Source organism: Oncorhynchus gorbuscha, linkage group LG21 (assembly GCF_021184085.1).
Source record: "Oncorhynchus gorbuscha isolate QuinsamMale2020 ecotype Even-year linkage group LG21, OgorEven_v1.0, whole genome shotgun sequence".
Lineage (NCBI taxonomy): Eukaryota > Metazoa > Chordata > Actinopteri > Salmoniformes > Salmonidae > Oncorhynchus > Oncorhynchus gorbuscha.
Genome location: NC_060193.1, coordinates 51450121 through 51471133, shown reverse-complemented (window position 1 = coordinate 51471133; position 21013 = coordinate 51450121). Strand labels below are relative to the sequence as shown.

Sequence of the window (21013 nt, the reverse complement as noted above, 5' to 3'; positions counted from 1 at the left end):
CTACTAGTCCTATACTGTCTCTGTTCTACTAGTCCTATACTGTGTCTGTTCTACTAGTCCTATACTGTCTCTGTCCTACTAGTCATATACTGTCTCTGTCCTACTAGTCCTATACTGTCTCTGTCTACTAGTCCTATACTGTCTCTGTCCTACTAGTCCTATACTGTGTCTGTCCTACTAGTCATATACTGTCTCTGTTCTACTAGTCCTATACTGTCTCTGTCTACTAGTCCTATACTGTCTCTGTCCTACTAGTCCTATACTGTCTCTGTCCTACTAGTCATATACTGTCTCTGTCCTACTAGTCCTATACTGTCTCTGTTCTACTAGTCCTATACTGTCTCTGTTCTACTAGTCCTATACTGTCTCTGTCTACTAGTCCTATACTGTCTCTGTCCTACTAGTCCTATACTGTCTCTGTCCTACTAGTCCTATACTGTCTCTGTTCTACTAGTCCTATACTGTCTCTGTCCTACTAGTCCTATACTGTCTCTGTTCTACTAGTCCTATACTGTCTCTGTTCTACTAGTCCTATACTGTGTCTGTTCTACTAGTCCTATACTGTCTCTGTTCTACTAGTCCTGTACTGTCTCTGTCCTACTAGTCCTATACTGTCTCTGTCTACTAGTCCTATACTGTCTCTGTTCTACTAGTCCTATACTGTCTCTGTCTACTAGTCCTATACTGTCTCTGTCCTACTAGTCCTATACTGTCTCTGTCTACTAGTCCTATACTGTCTCTGTCCTACTAGTCCTGTACTGTCTCTGTCCTACTAGTCCTATACTGTCTCTGTCTACTAGTCCTATACTGTCTCTGTCCCACTAGTCATATACTGTCTCTGTTCTACTAGTCCTATACTGTCTCTGTTCTACTAGTCCTATACTGTCTCTGTTCTACTAGTCCTATACTGTCTCTGTCCTACTAGTCCTATACTGTCTCTGTTCTACTAGTCCTATACTGTCTCTGTCTACTAGTCCTATACTGTCTCTGTCCCACTAGTCATATACTGTCTCTGTTCTACTAGTCCTATACTGTCTCTGTTCTACTAGTCCTATACTGTCTCTGTCCTACTAGTCCTATACTGTCTCTGTTCTACTAGTCCTGTACTGTCTCTGTCCTACTAGTCCTATACTGTCTCTGTCTACTAGTCCTATACTGTCTCTGTTCTACTAGTCCTGTACTGTCTCTGTCCTACTAGTCCTATACTGTCTCTGTCTACTAGTCCTATACTGTCTCTGTTCTACTAGTCCTATACTGTCTCTGTCTACTAGTCCTATACTGTCTCTGTCCTACTAGTCCTATACTGTCTCTGTCCTACTAGTCCTATACTGTCTCTGTCCTACTAGTCCTATACTGTGTCTGTTCTACTAGTCCTATACTGTCTCTGTTCTACTAGTCCTATACTGTCTCTGTCCTACTAGTCCTATACTGTCTCTGTTCTACTAGTCCTATACTGTCTCTGTCCTACTAGTCCTATACTGTCTCTGTCCTACTAGTCCTATACTGTCTCTGTTCTACTAGTCCTATACTGTCTCTGTTCTACTAGTCCTATACTGTCTCTGTCCTACTAGTCCTATACTGTGTCTGTTCTACTAGTCCTATACTGTCTCTGTCCTACTAGTCCTATACTGTCTCTGTCCTACTAGTCCTATACTGTCTCTGTTCTACTAGTCCTATACTGTCTCTGTCCTACTAGTCCTATACTGTCTCTGTTCTACTAGTCCTATACTGTGTCTGTTCTACTAGTCCTATACTGTCTCTACTAGTCCTATACTGTCTCTGTCCTACTAGTCCTATACTGTCTCTGTCCTACTAGTCCTATACTGTGTCTGTTCTACTAGTCCTATACTGTCTCTGTCCTACTAGTCCTATACTGTCTCTGTCCTACTAGTCCTATACTGTGTCTGTTCTACTAGTCCTATACTGTCTCTGTCCTACTAGTCCTATACTGTCTCTGTCCTACTAGTCCTATACTGTCTCTGTTCTACTAGTCCTATACTGTCTCTGTCCTACTAGTCCTATACTGTCTCTGTTCTACTAGTCCTATACTGTCTCTGTCCTACTAGTCCTATACTGTGTCTGTTCTACTAGTCCTATACTGTCTCTGTCTACTAGTCCTATACTGTCTCTGTCCTACTAGTCCTATACTGTGTCTGTTCTACTAGTCCTATACTGTCTCTGTCCTACTAGTCCTATACTGTCTCTGTTCTACTAGTCCTATACTGTCTCTGTCCTACTAGTCCTATACTGTGTCTGTTCTACTAGTCCTATACTGTCTCTGTCTACTAGTCCTATACTGTCTCTGTCCTACTAGTCCTATACTGTCTCTGTCCTACTAGTCCTATACTGTCTCTGTCCTACTAGTCCTATACTGTGTCTGTTCTACTAGTCCTATACTGTCTCTGTTCTACTAGTCCTATACTGTCTCTGTTCTACTAGTCCTATACTGTCTCTGTCCTACTAGTCCTATACTGTGTCTGTTCTACTAGTCCTATACTGTCTCTGTCCTACTAGTCCTATACTGTCTCTGTCCTACTAGTCCTATACTGTCTCTGTTCTACTAGTCCTATACTGTCTCTGTCCTACTAGTCCTATACTGTGTCTGTTCTACTAGTCCTATACTGTCTCTGTCCTACTAGTCATATACTGTCTCTGTCCTACTAGTCCTATACTGTCTCTGTCTACTAGTCCTATACTGTCTCTGTCCTACTAGTCCTATACTGTCTCTGTCCTACTAGTCCTATACTGTCTCTGTTCTACTAGTCCTATACTGTCTCTGTCCTACTAGTCATATACTGTCTCTGTTCTACTAGTCCTATACTGTCTCTGTCCTACTAGTCCTATACTGTGTCTGTTCTACTAGTCCTATACTGTGTCTGTTCTACTAGTCCTATACTGTCTCTGTCCTACTAGTCCTATACTGTCTCTGTCCTACTAGTCCTATACTGTGTCTGTTCTACTAGTCCTATACTGTGTCTGTTCTACTAGTCCTATACTGTCTCTGTTCTACTAGTCCTATACTGTCTCTGTCTACTAGTCCTATACTGTCTCTGTTCTACTAGTCCTATACTGTCTCTGTTCTACTAGTCCTATACTGTCTCTGTCCTACTAGTCCTATACTGTCTCTGTCCTACTAGTCCTATACTGTCTCTGTCCTACTAGTCCTATACTGTTTCTCCTACTCTGTCTCTCCATATGCCTCAGCCTCCACCCTGGTGAAAGGTCAAGCCTCAGAAGATTTAACACACTTACCATGTCATTACTACCTACTGGGTGGCTGGTAGCATAGCGGTTAAAGTGCTGGGCCAATAACCGTAAGGAACCTAGTTTGAATTAAGGTGAAAAATCTTGTTGACGTGCCCCTTGAGCATGGCAGTCAACCCTAATTGCCCCAGGGTTGCCGTTGGTAACGGCAGACCCTGTCTCAGGGAGAGCGGGATATGCAGAAAACACATTTCCAATTCAAACATGCATATTTGTACATGTGTGAAACAAGACAAATACAAGCACCCACCAAGTTATTATTGAACAGTAAATGCATTTGTATTAAGCAGCGACAGTAAATGTGATTTAGAGACCTCTGTATTTCTAATGCTCCATCATCCACCGATGACACAAGGGGCCTCAACGAGAATGAGGAACGGGGGTCCAACGAAATCAAAGACTGTAGGTAGGCCTGCTCCCAAATGGCCCTGTCAGAGATTGAAGTTGCTTTGGTATTGAATTAGATGCATTTAAAAAAAAATTGAAGACCATGTCCACGGTTGGAATTGTTTGGAGATGGAATTTGATTCACTTGGGAGTGCATTACATGAAACTTTAGTGGTGAACTCAGTGGCATTAGTTGACCACTTGGTGGCATTGTATCCTATTATTTTCATAAGTATTATAGTGAACTGAATTGGTAATGTAATACCAGAGTGTAGACCATGAGTAGAAGCATGGTAGAACATGTACTATATGCAGGATGGAGTACTGAACTGCGGAGGTAAGGTACCCTGCTGAATTCCACCTGTTGTGTTGTCATGAATTCATAGAGTACCATTTGGGTAGAGTCATTTGTTTGTTTTTTAACTACAAAAAAATGGTCAACATTCTGTCATGAAAAGCACATGTTCAACTTCATTAAAACACATTTCCCATTTCAATGACTATGGTGAAACAGATCACTATGATTTTACTATTTGACGTTCAACGTTTCTTTAAAAATACCTATTTAAAAAGGAATAGTTTCACCGTTGTCAAAGGAGAGTCCAGTTCACATAACAGGGTTGACCTTAAAATGGGAGACAAATGTGAATCACGTTAAATGAATTATAATCTTCAGAAATGACTTTGTCAAAGCCAGAAAAATAACTAGGGCTTTACAAAAAAATATATAACAATAAGATAATAATATTTGGGCTTCACAATGAGGTGAAAAGTTGGGGAAATGTTTGGGTTAAGTGGATTAAGACTTCCTAGAAGTCAGAAAAACAGGAGGGATATGTCAACATGCCGATTTGGGTCTAACCCTTGTCGTTGAAATTCTACTCCATGTCGTGGAAATTACCACTAGGGACACTCGAAGTCTATCTTAAATGAATCATCGTTTATTAACAATTACCTGGAGAGGTTCCAACCAACTCAATGCACCATGTACACATGTTGATCAGGAGCTCCACCGGGGCAGTCCCGTTAATATTGAATGATGAATAAGCTAAGTCATGCCAATGTGACCTGTCTGCAGTATAGAAGTGAACTAACGGATAACGTTTGCTTCCTTCATGTGACCAACCAATACTGGTTCATGCATGTGGCAGACCAATACCTCACAAGGCTTCTTCTCTCCAAGTGGAGACCTTGACACTGAGATACCTTTCATTCTCAAAACAAGGTCTGGGCATACTGCCAAATTGCAGATACTGATAGTGAGGATTTTGTTCAATCAGGCACTTACAGAAATTGGTTATTAGAAAAGCACATGAATAGAACACAGAAATTGGTTATTAGAACAGCACATGAATAGAACACAGAAATTCGTTTTTAGGAAAACACAAACATAACATTTTCGTCACACCTTAAATCAGATTGATTTAATTTTTCATATAGTCTATATTAAAGGGCATTTCATTTAATAAAAGTCTTTTAAAATTCACTATTGGTGCACCATTTCTACTTAAAATATCAAAATGCACTATTTGTGGAACAACCCAAATAATGTGGACTATGCAATGACCATGGAGCGGATTGTGAAATTGGCCAGTTGTTGTTTGTATAACATGCATCTGTTTAACATCTGTTAAAAGCCCTGTTTATACCTTGTGCTAATGTGTCCTTATCTTGTCTACATTTTGATCATGCCCACATTTCCAGAAATGTGACTACACATGGTATTCAAATGTATATGTTATCCCTTTCTGACGGTGGCCAGGAAGATCTGATCACAATGTGTCTTTTACTCATCTTCACCTGTCTAAAGATTGCGGGCACAATCAGAATGTGGACAAGATCAGGATAAAGGACACAAGTTAGAACCAGGTATAAACAGGGCTTTAGATGGCCCCCAGGATCCAGATGTATCCAGATTTAGCAAGTCTCCTTATAGTATAGCCCTATAAATAGTATGCCAAATTTATGATATTTAACTATAAATATGCACATTTCACATCACTATCCTAGTTGCTGTCCAAGCTACTTTTAGTATTGAAAGTCGCAGATTTATAAAGGAATCCAACTAACGTGAGTTATTGTGGCTGGGCTTTTACTTGACACTTATTTGAACAGAGAAACTGTAAAGTGATGAGTCATTGGCCTACCAGGTGACTTCGACTCAAGATGAGGTTAGATTAGGAAACATAGGGTTCCTTTTACTTCTCTAAAAGGCTGTTTTGTAAGTGATTGGGAAAGACAGCATTGTGTGCTTGTGCAATGTGATTTTGAAAGAGGTACAGAGTTCATCTGTTTTGTTTGTCTACTGTGTCACTGGTGGATATAAAGTGGCAGTGTGCAGTGGTATGCATTGTGAGTCTACAATCACAGGGAGAAGGTACAGTAAAACATCGCTGTCGAGTGTGTGTGTGTGTGTGTGTGTGTGTGTGTGTGTGTGTGTGTGTGTGTGTGTGTGTGTGTGTGTGTGTGTGTGTGTGTGTGTGTGTGTGTGTGTGTGTGTGTGTGTGTGTGTGTGTGTGTGTGTGTGTGTGTTGTTTTGCTGACCCAATGTGGACTTTGAACTGTTTGCACACCTTTCATACGGGGACGTCATGACTAACTGGGGACAAAATCTTGGTCCCCACAAGGCGGACCGTGTGTGTGCGCGTGCGTGTGTTTGGTTTTGGGGTAGAAGTAAGGGGATGTGGATAAGCCTGAGTGTATCAATATCAATATGGCCTATTTGAGTATATTGAGCTGGACCCAGATCTTTCCATGTGTTTCTACCTTTTCCGCTCATCTCTAGAATGAAGTCTCTCGTGCTCCTTCTATTGGTGGCTGTTACTGTATCATCTGTGCTGTCTAAACCCCTCCCTGAAGACTCTGAAGCAGAGGTTCACAAGGAGTTTGAGACATGGAAAGTTAAATACGGTAAAACTGGTTCAGTACTAATATTTCACCAATGGATATTTACACTGAGTATACAACATATGAATAATTCCTTCTCCTTCCATGACATAGACTGGCCAGGTGAATCCAGGTGAAAGCTGTGATGACTTATTCAACCATTCATTGTTAAATCCACTTCAGTCAGTGTAGATAAAGGGGAGGAGACGGGTTAAAGAATGATTTTAAAGCCTTGAGACAATTGAGACATGGATTCTGTTTGTGTGCCATTCAGAGGGTGAATGAGCAAGGACAAAATATTGAAATGCCGTTGAACAGGGTACAGTAGTAGGTGCCTGGTGCACTGGTTTGTGTCAAGAACTGCAACGCTGCTGGGCTTTTCACTCTCAACAGTTTCCCTTGTGTATCAAGAATGGTCCACCACCCAAAGGACATCAAGCCAACTTCACAAAGGTGGGAGGCATTGACGTCAACGAGGGCCAGCAATCCTGTGGAACACTTTCAGCACCTTGTGGAGTCCAGGCACCAACGAATTGTAGCTGTTCTAAGGGCTAGAGAGGGAGTGCAACTCAATATTAGGAAGGTGTTCCTAGTGTTTGGTATACTCTGTGTATAATTGCATTGACAATGAATTAGTTGTCAAAATGTCAACACAAAAAGATACATTTACAGTAGATTTGCAGGGAAGAGCTATCCGTCTACCGAGGAGGAAGCCAAACGTAAGGAGATGTGGTTAGCGACGAGGAAGAGGGTGATGGAACACAATATGAGAGCAGGAAATGGATTAGAGAGCTTCACCATGGCGGTCAATCACTTTGCTGACCTGGTACGGTTCAATATTTACTGGTCAATTATTCACTTTCAATTGAGTTAGTTAGTTTAGAAATTATATCTCCGCCACTGACTTTACAATGACATTTCCAAATCCGTCTTAGGCCCATAGTTTTAGTTTAAATGATTGATTTATATTTTAGTCAGTTACTTCTGTGATATTTTCTTAGCAGCCCTGTTGAGTCTCTTTGTTGAGTCTCCGTGTCTTTGCTTCCTCTCGCAGACTAATGAGGAGGTTCCTAGAGGACTTCTGCCCATGGTAAAGTGCCACCGTCGTTACAGCGCAATTCCCTCTATGGTTAATCAATAATAGTATGATGAAGAACTCTGTCTTCTGTCTCAGCCTCGACCGGAGGAAGAAGCGGTGGACAGAGAGTTTGAGATGTGGAAGACTCACAATGGTACAACTGGTTTAATACTAACTGAATGCAAAGGAGGCTGGTGGCACCTTAATTGGGAGGACGGGCTCGTGGTAATGACTGGAGCAGTATGAGTGGAATGGTATCAAATACAACAAGCACATGGTTTCCAGGTGTTTGATGCCATTCCATTTGCACCATTCCGGCCATTATTACTAGCCTCCTGTGACTGAATGAGGCTTCATTTGTGTCAGAATACCCATAATAGCGTACTACATAATTAAACTGCATACTCATTTCGGCATATGATCTAGTAGAAATCACTCGTTTCTTCCGACTCACGTATTTGACAACAGCTGGTAATCAGATAAATTGTTGCGCTGTACCAAAACGAATGAATGGTGGGAATCAACGCAATTGCGCATTAGATTACATATTCAGAGTACTGTTCTTTTTTTAAATGTCGCATTCTATTTAGTACGCTAGTATGGGTATTCGGAGACGGCTACTGTTTCCACTGGTAGTAGTGCAATGGCCCCTAAATAATTAAAGGGAAATATGCTTTTAAAATAAAGTGTGGTGTTAGCCTAGTATTGGTGAATGCAGATGCTAATATTTACTAAAGAGACATGTTTGTAGGTAAGACCTATAACTCCACTGAGGAGGAAGCCAAGCGTAAGGAGATCTGGTTAGCTACTAGGGCAAGAGTGATGGAGCACAACAAGAGAGCAGAGAATGGCTCAGAGAGCTTCACCATGGGGATGAATTCCTTCTCTGACATGGTAAGGTGGTACCAGTTATTTATTGTCAAATAATTATCAAATTGATTCAAGTATTTAGAATATTCTGCTACAAACAGCTTGTCTAACATTTTATTGTCTTATTTTTGAGTCTCTGTCTTTTTTTTACACCCCCAGACTTTTGAGGAGATTCCTAGAGGGGGACTTCTGGTTGTGTTTCCCAGTCGAGATGGAGGGGAGGAAGCAGAGGTGGATAAAGAGTTTGAAACGTGGAAGGTTCAACACGGTAAAACGGGTTCAATACTCACTGAAAGAAACAAAAATAGACACCAGTGATGGTTGACTACCACAGTTTGAACAATACAGACGTTACGTCTCAATGTTATCTGACCATTTGCAGGGAAGAGCTATGGTTCCACTGAGGAGGAAGCTAAGCGTAAGGAGATCTGGTTAGCTACTAGAGCAAGAGTGATGGAGCACAACAAGAGAGCAGAGAATGGCTCAGAGAGCTTCACCATGGGGATGAATCATCTTTCCGACCAGGTATGATCACTGTCAGGGAAAGGCCTACTATATAAAAAAGTTCAACTTGGAGGTTGCTTCCATGGGTACTGATGGTACTTTTCTTACAGGCTTTCTTGATACTATGCACGTTGCTTCCTTTCACAGACTACTGCGGAGGTTACAGGACGAAGGGTAGGGTCACGCACTTATTGCAATGCGCTGCACTTATAAGGTTGGTGAAAATATGAATCAATCATTTGTGGTGGTAATTGTATGATTGAGAACTCTCCTATTCCTTAGCTTCAAGATGAGGAGGAAACAGAGGTACACAAGGAGTTTCAAACATGGAAAGTTAAATATGGTAAAACTGGTTCACCACTAACTGAAATAGATATTTCCTGTATACTTAAAGTCAAACTCATGAAATAAGTTGTGGTTTTTCATGCTTGCAGAAAAGACCTATCCGTCCACCGAGGAGGAAGCTAAGCGCAAGGAGATCTGGCTAGCTACTAGGAAGATGGTGACGGAACACAACAAGAGAGCAGAGAATGGCCTGGAGAGCTACACCCTGGGAGTCAATCACTTTGCTGACTTGGTATGGTGTTATTATTAATAGTGAAATTAATTCAGATTAGTCTGAAAGAAATCCGGGTTGTTATTTGTAGTTATACATTACATTACTATGTTGATATAAGTTATAAGTTGATATAAGATTTCTCAAACAAGTTGTTTGTCGCCTTTTTGCTTCCAGACTACTGAGGAGGTTCCTAGAGGGCTTTTACCTATGGTAAGGTATCAGCATTTCAAAATGTAACGTGTTTAATGCAACAATGTCATTTAACTGAACTTACAGTGATGTAAAGTTTGTGTTAACTCTCGTTTCTCTTTCCCATTCACCCTCCTGGCCCTGACCACTCATCTCATCACAGGGTATGCTTCCAGTCACATAAGTTACTAACATTGTACTCACTACAGTCCTATTCACAACCCTTAACTACAATGACCATAGTCTTAAAAAAATATTAAAGAAACCTTCACATTTACTAATGTTACACTCCTAAATTCACAAAATAATCAGATATTGACAGACTGTCTTTTTCCTCCAACAGAATGAAGAAGCTTTGACACTATGAGGAATGAACTATTTTGAAATTTACAATAAATATAAACACTACACTTTCAATTCTTGTGTCCATTTTTTCCTTTATTTTATACCAGCCTATACGGCAGGTTTCCCCAACTGACAGTTGGCTGAATTTGGCCCGTGGGTGGTTTTATTTGGCCCCCCAATGTCACGTTCTGACCTTAGTTATTTCATTATGTCTTTGTTTTAGTATGGTCAGGGCGTGAGTTGGGTGGGTTGTCTATGTTCATTTTTCTATGTTGCGTTTTGCGTTTGGCCTGGTATGGTTCTCAATCAGAGGCAGGTGTCGTTAGTTGTCTCTGATTGATCATACTTAGGTAGCCTTCTTTCACCTGTGTTTCGTGGGTGATTATTTTCTGTTTTGTATTTCACTGTTCAGGACTGTTTCATTTTGTTCTCATTGTTTTGTTTTTTGTTCATATAATAAATACAATATGGACACTTACCACGCTGCGCATTGGTCCTCCGATCCTTCTTACTACTCCTCCTCAGAAGAGGAGGACGAGAATCGTTACACCCAAGTATTTAAAAAAAAAATATATATACACTACGGTTCAAAAGTTTGGGGTCACTTAGAAATGTCCTTGTTTTTGAAAGAAAAGCACTTTTTTCGTCCATTAAAATAACATCAAATTGATCAGAAGTACAGTGTTAATGTTGGAAATGACTTGTAGCTGGAAACGGCAGATTTTTTTAATGGAATATCTACATAGGCGTACAGAGGCCCATTATCAGCAAACATCACTCCTGTGTTCTAACAGAACGTTATGTTAGCTCCTCCAAGTTTATCATTTCAAAAGACGAATTGCTCATTAGAAAACTCTTTTGCAATTATGTTAGCACAGCTTAAAGCTGTTGTCCTGATTAAAGAAGGAATAAAACTGGCCTTCTTTAGACTGGTTGAGTATCTGGAGCATCAGCATTTGTGGGTTCGATTACAGGAACAAAATGGCCAGAACAAAGACCTCCTCTGAAACTCGTCAGTCTATTCTTGTTCTGAGAAATGAGAAATTGTCAAGAAACTGAAGATCTTGTACAACGCTATGTACTACTCCTTTCACAGAAGAGCGCAAACTGTCCAGTACTTTAAAAATATCCTCTCATGTTGTCCTCCAGTGGTTTGCAGAAGAGGATGTCTTCCTTAATTGACCCCCCATAAACGTAACGGACATATACCAGGAGCTGTGCCAGGCTCGCCACGTATGTTGACTCATCCAGCTGTAACACATATAATTCCCTGGCTTGAATGCGAAGCAGTAATTGTTTCAAAACATCTCCTGCCATGTCACTGGCACGTCGTGAAACAGTGTTGTTTGATGAAGTCATTGTCTGTATATTTTTGGGGGCCTTTTCCCCCAGCATTGTCCCAGCCATATCTGCGGCAGCAGGAAGAATTAAGTCCTCCACAATAGTATGGGGCTTGCCTGTCCTCGCCACACGGTAGCTCAACATATAAGACACTTCTAGCCCCTTCTTATTAATGGTATCTGTCTTACTACTCGAAAGTAGTCTTTATTCTTGCTCAAAAAACTCCCGTGGCTTATTTTTCAAATTGTGATGTTGCATTTCTAAATTTTTGAGCAAGAGTGAAGGTTTCCCACGAGAGAGTAACGGTTAATGTGATTGGATGTTAATTATTTGACTAGGCTACCTGTATTTGACATTGTGTTGTTATTTCGCTGAACACTAGATGGTTTAATTTAATTTTTGGTAGTGAAACGAGGCTATTCAGGCGGAGACAAAAAACTATAGTCCCCGTTGGAAAATATAAATGTACTGTTTGAAAATGTGAAGGATTTTTATTTTTTTAAACAAAAAAATTGGCATACCCCCGAGATGACATTGCTCGTACCTCTGGGTATTCCAGTTTAGGAATACCTGGCCAAGAGAAAGTTATTAACAAGCTCTTACATCCTGACCAAACAGGGTTTATTAAGGGTCGTCATGCAGCCAGTAACACGCACTGCCTGTTTCATGTGGTTGCTGAGGCTTCCATTCTGGATACCCCATGTGCTGTGTTATCATTAGATGCAGAGAAAGCCTTTGAGTGGGAATATTTATGGCATGTTCGTGAACATTTTGGTTTTGGGGCGAGATTCATACCTATGATTCGCACCATGTATGTGAATCTTTCTTCTATTATACCAACAAGCACTACCCATTCTAATCCATTTACCATACAACCAGGACGTAAACAAGGCTGTCCTGCCTCCCCTATGCTATTTGCTCTTTCTCTTGAACCGCTGGCACAAAGCATATGTCAAAATTCTGCTTCTTCACATATCAAAATCAAACCGAACAAGCAATTTCTCCGTATGCAGATGACATTCACGTCAGAAAATGTTCAGAAAATATTTTCACAGCATTCAGCTCACGGTCTGGTTACAAGATCAACTTGTCTAAAACAGCTCTACTACCTCTTAACTCAGCTAAGGGAAGTGTTCAACTACCACCCTTTATCCCAGTGAAGAAACAAACCACCTACTTAGACATTACTTAACCCCCTCTATCCACACTACTTTCAGGAAGAACTACTTAGAAACCTTTCAGAATATCCAGAAATACATAAAAAGATGGTCTGCTATGGCCACTTCTTTGCATGAAAGATTCTCAATGATTAAAATGAATGTCCTCCTTCGTATCAATTTTATGAGTTCCATGTTCCCACTGCCGCCTCCTATAGACTATTGGTCTAAACTTGACTCTGTCATAAAGAAGTTCATTTGGGGGAGAAAGAGACCACAGATTGAATATGCAACATTACAGAGAACGGAAGCATCAGGTTGATTTGCAGTTCCAAATCCACATTTTTATCACCTAACTTTCCAAATTCATTTCCTGAAGACCTGGTTAAACCCAAAGACTTCTGTTCCTTGGTGTGCTATAGAAGATTCAATAGTTTCACCATTTAGATTACAAGATTTATTATTTTCTGGATTGACTCATTGTTGTTTGTTGTTGTGCATTATTGTTAGGACCCATTATAGCATACTCAGTAAATGTGTGGAAAGCTACAGAGAAGCATATGAGATCTAATCTTAAATGGCTTTCATAATCTCCAATATGGCGTAATAAACAATTCTTAGCGTGTAAGAAACCATTTATATCAGAGTCTTGGTCTAAGAAGGGTATTTATACTTTCAAAGACATATTCAATGTGAATGGACTCTTCGGTTTCCATGACATCCGCCAGTGTTTTAATGTCCAGGTTCATCATTTTGTCTTTACCTTCAACGCCTATCCACGCGAGCCTATGGGGTCCCCCGGGAGCAGAACTAGCAGTACACCCATTGGTCAAACTTCTAATGGACAGACGCCCCTCAAAAGGAGTGTCTAATATCTATAGTCAATTAACTCTAGCAGCACAAAAACCATTAACTCTATCCACTGTATGGGAAAATGATTTTACTCTTGCTGACAGACAAATAAATTGGGAGACAATATGGAAAATATATTTGGATCATCTAGAAACCCCAATCACCAATGAATTAAAACATTTAGCCATATAACCTATCTAACACCTCAAAAAAGACATCACATGGTATTAGTCCATCAGCATTATCTGAGTTTTGCACCACAGGGGACCTTGGTACTTTTCAGCATGTGCTGTGGAAATGACTGGGTGTGGTTGAATTCTGGGGGAAAGTCAACCATGTCGTCTCTGTACTTAGATCCAATAGGGATGTTGCTTTGTGATGTCTCTGATTTGCACTTGTCAGAAAGGCAACAGAGAGTGTGGTTGGTAGGAACCACAGCTGCTAAGAAAAAGATTGTACTAAGGTGGGTTCCACCTCATCACTTACCATTGCAACAATGGCTGCTCACATTTAAGGAAATTGTACTTATGGAGCTCTCCACGGCCAGGATCCACAGGGCCAAAGGTGTCCACTCTGGACACATGGAAAAAAGCAGCAGTGGACATTTCTGAACTCTTAACCAACGGGCATTTACATCCATGAGTGTGTAGCAATAATGTGTCACTATTTCTGAGGCTATATGATGCATTGTTCAGCAGATGTACTATGTAATATTAATTGAATTGTTTTTATCTCGTTATTTATTTTACATGCTATCAGATATCAGTAAATGTACTGTATGAATCCTATGAATTTAAATAATAAAAACTGAATGTAAAAAAAGTTTGGACATACTCATTTCCAGGGTTTTCTTCATTTAGTCTATTTTCTACATTGTAGAAGAATAGTGAAGACATCAAAACTATGAAATGACACATATGGAATTATATAGTAACCAAAAAATTGCTTACAAAAATATGAATATTCAATTTGAGAGCATTCCAGGTGAAGCAAAGTAGGCACTCTTTGCCTTGAAGACAACTTTCCACACTCTTGGCATTCTTTCAACAAGCTTCCTGTGATAGTCACCTAGAATTCATTTAAATTAACAGGTGTGCCTTGTTAATTTGTGGAATTTCTTTCCTTCTTAATGCGTTTGAGCCAGTCAGTTGTGTTGTGTCAAGGTTGGGGTGGTATACAGAAGACCAAGTCCATATTATGGCAAGAACAGTTCAAATTAGCAAAGAGAAGCAACAGTCCATCATTACTTTAAGACATGAAGGTCAGTCAGTCAATTCAGAATATTTCAAAAACTTTTACAGTTTCTTCAAGTGCAGTCGCAAAAACCATCAAGCACTATGATGAAACTGGCTCATGAGGACCGCCACAGCAAAGTAAGACCCAGAGTTACCTCTGCTGCAGAGGATAAGTTCATTAGAGTTACCAGCCCCAGAAATTGCAGGCCAATTAAATGCTTCACAGAGTTCAAGTAACAGACACATCTCAACATCAACTGTTCAGAGGAGACTGCATGAATCAGGCCTTCATGGTCAAATGTCTGCAAAGAAACCACTAATAAAGGACACCGATAATAATAAGAGACTTGATTGGGCCAAGAAACACGAGCAATGGACATTAGACCAGTGGACATTTGTCCACTGAGTCCAAATTTAAGATGTTTGGTTCCAACCGCCATGTCTTTGTGAGACACACCGTGAACCATGGAGGAGGAGGTGTGATGGTGTGGGGGTGCTTTGCTGGTGACACTGTGATGGAGTGCTGCATCAGATGACCTGGTCTCCCCAATCACCCGACCTCACCTCATTTGAGATGGTTTGGGATGAGATGAAAAGCAGCCAACAAGTGCTCAGCATATGTGGGAACTCCTTCAAGACTGTTGGAAAATAATTCCAGGTGAAGCTGGTTGAGAGAATAACATGAGTGTGCAAATATGTCATCAAAGCGAAGGGTGGCTACTTTGAAGAATAAAACATTTGCTCAACACTTTCTTGGTTACTACTATTTCATAGTTTTGATGTCTTCACTATTATTCTACAAAGTAGAAAATATAACAAATCAGGAAAAACCTCTGAATGGAATGGTACTATATAGTACCAGTCCAAAGTTTGGACACCCCTACTCATAAAAGATTGAACAAAGATTTTAATTTTGGAATTCTGTTCCCAAGTATTCCCTATAGAGAGACGTGATCGTGTACAAATGTAATAATTTGAAAATATGATGTTTTAGTCAAGTATTCTATCTGTGTGGGCTTCTTGCAGTACATTTGCAATTTCCAAATTATTTGTAATTATGCTCCGCTCCCCCAACCATCTGCTTAAAGAAGAAATCAGACCATGGCTCAGTCTAGTTGATGATCCCTGGAATGTGGGTGGGACATTAAGTTGACTTGACCAATAGAGGGCAGAGTTTTCTCAGTCAGTTCAGAGCCATTGCATTATCAAACGTCACTCACACACACACAACCCAGTTTTCTTGTGTCCCCAAAATCCCCAACTTCTGCTCAATTAGAAGACAGAGTGGCAACAGCCAAGAGAAGAGTGTGTGTGTGTGCGTGTGTGTGCATGAATGTGTGCATGAATGTGTGTGTGTGACTGATGTTTACAGGCAGTAATTACATTGCAGGGCTTTTTTTGCATGTGCAATGACTATGGCACACACTGTCTCCATTTTTTGTCCCTGTACCCTGAATTTGCAACGTTGTCTCCAGCATACATTATAGCCATACATAATGAAAAATATAGGCTTTAGGAGAGCTGAACATCCATTCTCAGTGTCATCTATGGTCATTCCAATCGAAGCAACAAGATGACGCCTACTGAAGTACATTACGATTACATCTGCATACACATGACATTTTAGTCACTAAGCAGACACTATTATCACCCAGAGCAACAATACAAGCACTCAAATTAGCAGGCTGAAACAACCGCACAACACAAGCATCCGCCAATCACAGCACTTGAGACATACGGTGCAATAAAATAAAGCAGTACAGCACCACAAATTGACACAAAGGAGGAGCAATAAGATAAAGCAGAACACATGATTGGTCCAATGATTCCATTATGTGTTGAAGGGCTCTTTCCTTCCTTGCCCTGAGATATCATTACAGTCCCCTCAGGTGTGACAGCCAGACATTGGGAACAGTGATTTGTCATGATTGGGTAAGTGTAGAGCCCCTCTAAGTGTTTTGAGTCAATACAACTTCAGGAGGGAGTCTTTCAACTGACACTGATATCATTCAGCCCTGTGTGGGTGTTTGTGTGTGGTGTCAGCATGCAGGTGTGTGTGTCCGCCCCTGCACGTGTTTTTTTGTTGTTGTGTGTGTGTGTGTGTGTGTGTGTGTGTGTGTGTGTGTGTGTGTGTGTGTGTGTGTGTGTGTGTGTGTGTGTGTGTGTGTGTGTGTGTGTGTGTGTGTGTGTGTGTGTGTGTGTGTGTGTGTGTGTGTGTGTGTGTGCATGCTTGTGTGTGTCTCACCTTGCAGTGCCAGTTGAGGTACTGATTATTACTGCCATAAAGAACCTCAGTGCTATTCTCCTGTCAGCCATTATCCTATCACAGATTATCTCCCCATCAGCCCACAGAAGCCATATCTCCCACAATCCCCCTGTGACAAGAGCCCACTGCCAACCGCCTTAATTACATTTTCCCATTATCTTCCCCAGCAGAGAAGCCGGGACGGGTAGCTTCCCCCAAATGAAATGGATTGGAAAGGAAAGGGTAGATGACTAACACCCAAAGTTATGTAATCACTGACCTTGTGTTCATCCAAACTGGTCTTTTTGATATTGCACTTTTACTTTAGCTCCTCTAACTTAAATCAAATCGAATCAAATCTAGTTTTATTTGTCACAAGCGCCGAAGACAGCAGGAGTAGACTTTACCGTGAACTGCTTACTTACGAGACCTTTCCCATCAATGCAGAGTTAAAAAGAGTGTTAAGAAAATGTGCTAATATAAATATGAAAAGTAACACAATAAACAACAATAACGAGAATATTTTCAAGGAGTACCGGTACCAGGTCAATGTGCAGGGATAGTTTAGGTAATATGTACAGCCGTGGCCAAAATTTTGAGAATGACACAAATGTTAATTTTCTGCTGCCTCAGTTTGTATGAGGGCAATTTGGATATACTCCATAATGCTATGAAGAGTGATCAGATGAATTGCAATTAATTGCAAAGTCCCTCTTTGCCATGCAAATGATCTGAATCCCCCCCAAAAATGTCCACTGCATTTCAGCCCTGCCACAAAAGGACCAGCTGACATCATGTCAGCGATTCTCTCGTTAACACAGGTGTGTGTTGACGAGGACAAGGCTGGAGATCACTCGGTCATGCTGATTGAATTTGAATAACAGAATGGAAGCTTCAAAAGGAGGGTGGTGCTTGGAATCATTGTTCTTCCTCTGTCAACCATGGTTACCTGCAAGGAAACAAATGCCGTCATCATTGCTTAGCACAAAAATGGCTTCACAGGCAAGGATATTGCTGCCAGTAAGATTGCACCTAAATCAACCATTTATCAGATCATCAAGAACTTCAAAGAGAGCGGTTCAATTGTTGTGAAGAAGGCTTCATGGCGCCCAAGAAAGTCCAGCAAGCGCCAGGACCGTCTCCTAAAGTTGATTCAGCTGCGGGATCGGGGCACCACCAGTACAGAGCTTGCTCAGGAATGGCAGCAGGCTCGGTGTGAGTGCATCTGCACGCACAGTGAGGTGATGACTTTTGAAAGATGGCCTGGTGTCAACAAGGGCAGCAAAGAAGCCACTTCTCTCCAGGAAAAACATCAGGTACAGACTGATATTCTGCAAAAGGTACAGGGATTGGACTGCTGAGGACTGGGGTAAAGTCATTTTCTCTGATTTTCTCTTGTCCAAAGAATACAAGGTGAGCGCTACCATCAGTCCTGTGTCATGCCAACAGTAAAGCATCCTAAGACCATTCATGTGTCGGGTTGCTTCTCAGCCAAGGGAGTGGGCTCACTCACAATTTTGCCTAAGAACACAGACATGAATAAAGAATGGTACCAACAAATCCTCCGAGAGCAACTTCTCCCAACCATCCAGGAGCAGTTTGGTGACGAACAATGCCTTTTCCAGCATGATGGAGCTCCTTGCCATAAGGCAAAAGTGATAACTAAGTTGCTCTGGGAACAAAACATCGATATTTTGGGTCCATGGCCAGGAAACTCCTCAGACCTTAATCCCATTGAGAACTTGTGGTCAATCCTCAAGAGGCGGGTGGACAAACAAAAACACACAAATTCTGACAAACACCAAGCGTTGATTATGCAAGAATGGGCTACCATCAGTCAGGATGTGGCCCAGAAGTTATTGACAGCATGCCAGGGTGGATTGCAGAGGTCTTGAAAAAGAGGGGTCAACACTGCAAATATTGACTCTTTGCATCAACTTCATGTAATTATCAATAATAGCCTTTGACACTTATGAAATGCTTGTAATTATACTTCCTTATTCAATAGTTGTCACATCTTCCGCCGATGTCGGCTCCTCTCCTTGTTCGGGCTGCGTTCGGCGGTCGACGTCACCTGCTTTCTAGCCATCGCCTATCTATTTTTTCATTGTTCCATTTGTTTTGTCTTGTTCGCTGCACACCTGGTTTAAATTCCCTAATCACACTGCATGTATTTATTCCTCTGTCCCCCCCCTCCCCATGTTCTTTTGTTACGTGTTTCGCGTGTACGCGCCAGGTTGGGTTTTTCCCGTTAGTCCGTGGTATTTTCACAAAGGATGTTTATTGTAAAACATTTGCTCATTTTTGTGAATGTTTCGCTCTTTGCCCTTTGACCTTTGGCTGGTGGTTTTGACACAGTGGCGTCTTGTCTGTTTTATTGCCTAATAAAGTGTGCACCTGTTCACAACTCTCTGCGCTGGACTTCTCCACCAGTAGCACCTTGACAATAGTAACATCTGACAAAAATATCTAAAGACACTGAGGCAGAAAACTTTGTGAAGATTAATATTTGTGTCATTCTCAAAACTTTTGGGCTACGACTATACATGTTGTCACACCCTGATCTGTTTCACCTGTCTTTGTGCTTGTCTCCATCCCCCTCCAGGAGTCGCCCATCTTCCCCATTATCCCCTGTGTATGTATACCTGTGTTTTATGTTTGTCTGTTGCCAGTTTGTCTTGTCTCGTCGAGCCTATCAGTTTTTTTCCCGTTCTAATTTTTTAAAAACTTTTCCCAGTTTTGACCATTCTGGATGACCCTGAGCCTGCCTGCCCTCCTGTACCTTTTGGACTCTGCTCTGGATTACTGACCTCTGCCTGCCCTTGACCTATCGTTTGCCTGCCCCCTGTTTTTGGAATAAACTTTTATTACTTCGAACTGTCTGCATCTGGGTCTTCTCCTGGGCCATGATACATGTAGGTAGGGGCATAGATAATAAACAGAGTAGCAGCAGTGTATGTGGACAGTGTGTGTGTATGTGTGTTGTAGTGTGTGTGTGAGCATATGTAGTGTGTGTGTGTGTGTGTGTGTGTGTGTGTGTGTGTGTGTGTGTGTGTGTGTGTGTGTGTGTGTGTGTGTGTGTGTGTGTGTGTGTGTGTGTGTGTGTGTGTGTGTGTGTGTGTGTGTGTGTGTGTGTAATCATGTGGGAGTGTGTGGGTAGAGTCCAGTGAATGTGCATAGAATCAGTGTAAACGTGTCAGTGCAAAAAAGGGTCAATTCAATAATCTGGGTATCCATTTGATGAACTGTTCAGCAGTCTTATGGCCTCCCGAGTGACGCAGCAGTCTAAGACACTGCATCTCAGTGCTAGAGGTATCACTACAGACATCCTGGTTCGAATCCAGGCCGTATTTGCGAGTCCCATAGGGCGGCACACAATTGGCCCAGTGTTGTCCGGGTTTGGCTGGTGTAAGCCATCATTGTTAAATAACGGTGAAAAAAAGTGTATGGCTTGGGGGTACAATAGAAGCTGTTCAGGAGCCTTTTGGTCCAGGACATGGTACTCCGGTACCGCTTTCTGTGTGGTAGCAGAGAGCACAGTCTATGGCTTGTTGACTGGGATCTTTCACAATTTTCCAGGGCCTTCCTCTGACACCGCCTGGTATAGAGGTCTGGACTGGCAGGGAGCTCAGCTCCGGTGATGTACTGGGCCATCCACTCCACCCTCTTGCGCCTTGAGATCAACATGTTAAGTCCTTGTTGATGTGGACACCGAGGAAATTGAAGCTCTAGACCAAAGATCCATCACTGTCCGTGTGACACTCCAAACACTTCCACTCGTCGCACCCCCCTCTCGCTCTCGCTCTGAAATACCCTTGTAGCTTTTGGGTTTTGGACAGGAGACTGATGAACAGATGGTATCAGCTAATTTTCTTTCTTTCATGCCTCATTCTGTCCTCACAGCCACAAACCTGTCTGCATATAAAACACCTGCCTTCGCTCTCTCCCCTCTCTCTCTCTCTCTCTCTCTCTCTCTCTCTCTCTCTCTCTCTCTCTCTCTCTCTCTCTCTCTCTCTCTCTCTCTCTCTCTCTCTCTCTCTCTCTCTCTCTCTCTCTCTCTCTCTCTCTCTCTCTCTCTCTCTCTCTCTCTCTCTCTCTCTC

At 41.6% G+C, this 21013-nt stretch overlaps 1 protein-coding gene across 1 annotated transcript; it reads left to right on the top strand.

Moving 5' to 3' along the window:
- Positions 1–5981: 5981 nt before the first annotated feature.
- Positions 5982–10154, top strand: LOC124008940 (cathepsin M-like). Its single transcript, XM_046320538.1, has 13 exons — positions 5982–6028; positions 6437–6561; positions 7221–7363; positions 7592–7627; positions 7712–7769; positions 8367–8509; positions 8645–8753; positions 8868–9010; positions 9137–9163; positions 9272–9332; positions 9424–9566; positions 9723–9758; positions 10080–10154. The coding sequence occupies exons 1-13, from the start codon at positions 5997–5999 to the stop codon at positions 10083–10085; spliced, it is 1062 nt and encodes a 353-aa protein (XP_046176494.1). The 5' UTR covers positions 5982–5996; the 3' UTR covers positions 10086–10154.
- The last annotated feature ends 10859 nt before the right edge of the window (positions 10155–21013 follow it).

Bases quoted from the DNA above. Each gene is read 5' to 3' on its own strand.
- LOC124008940 (XM_046320538.1), top strand. From the start codon at position 5,997: ATGCATTGTGAGTCTACAATCACAGGGAGAAG. The intron at 7,364-7,591 runs GTACGGTTCAAT...TTCCTCTCGCAG, and splicing joins TCAATCACTTTGCTGACCTG to ACTAATGAGGAGGTTCCTAG. The intron at 9,333-9,423 runs GTAAAACTGGTT...TCATGCTTGCAG, and splicing joins AACATGGAAAGTTAAATATG to AAAAGACCTATCCGTCCACC.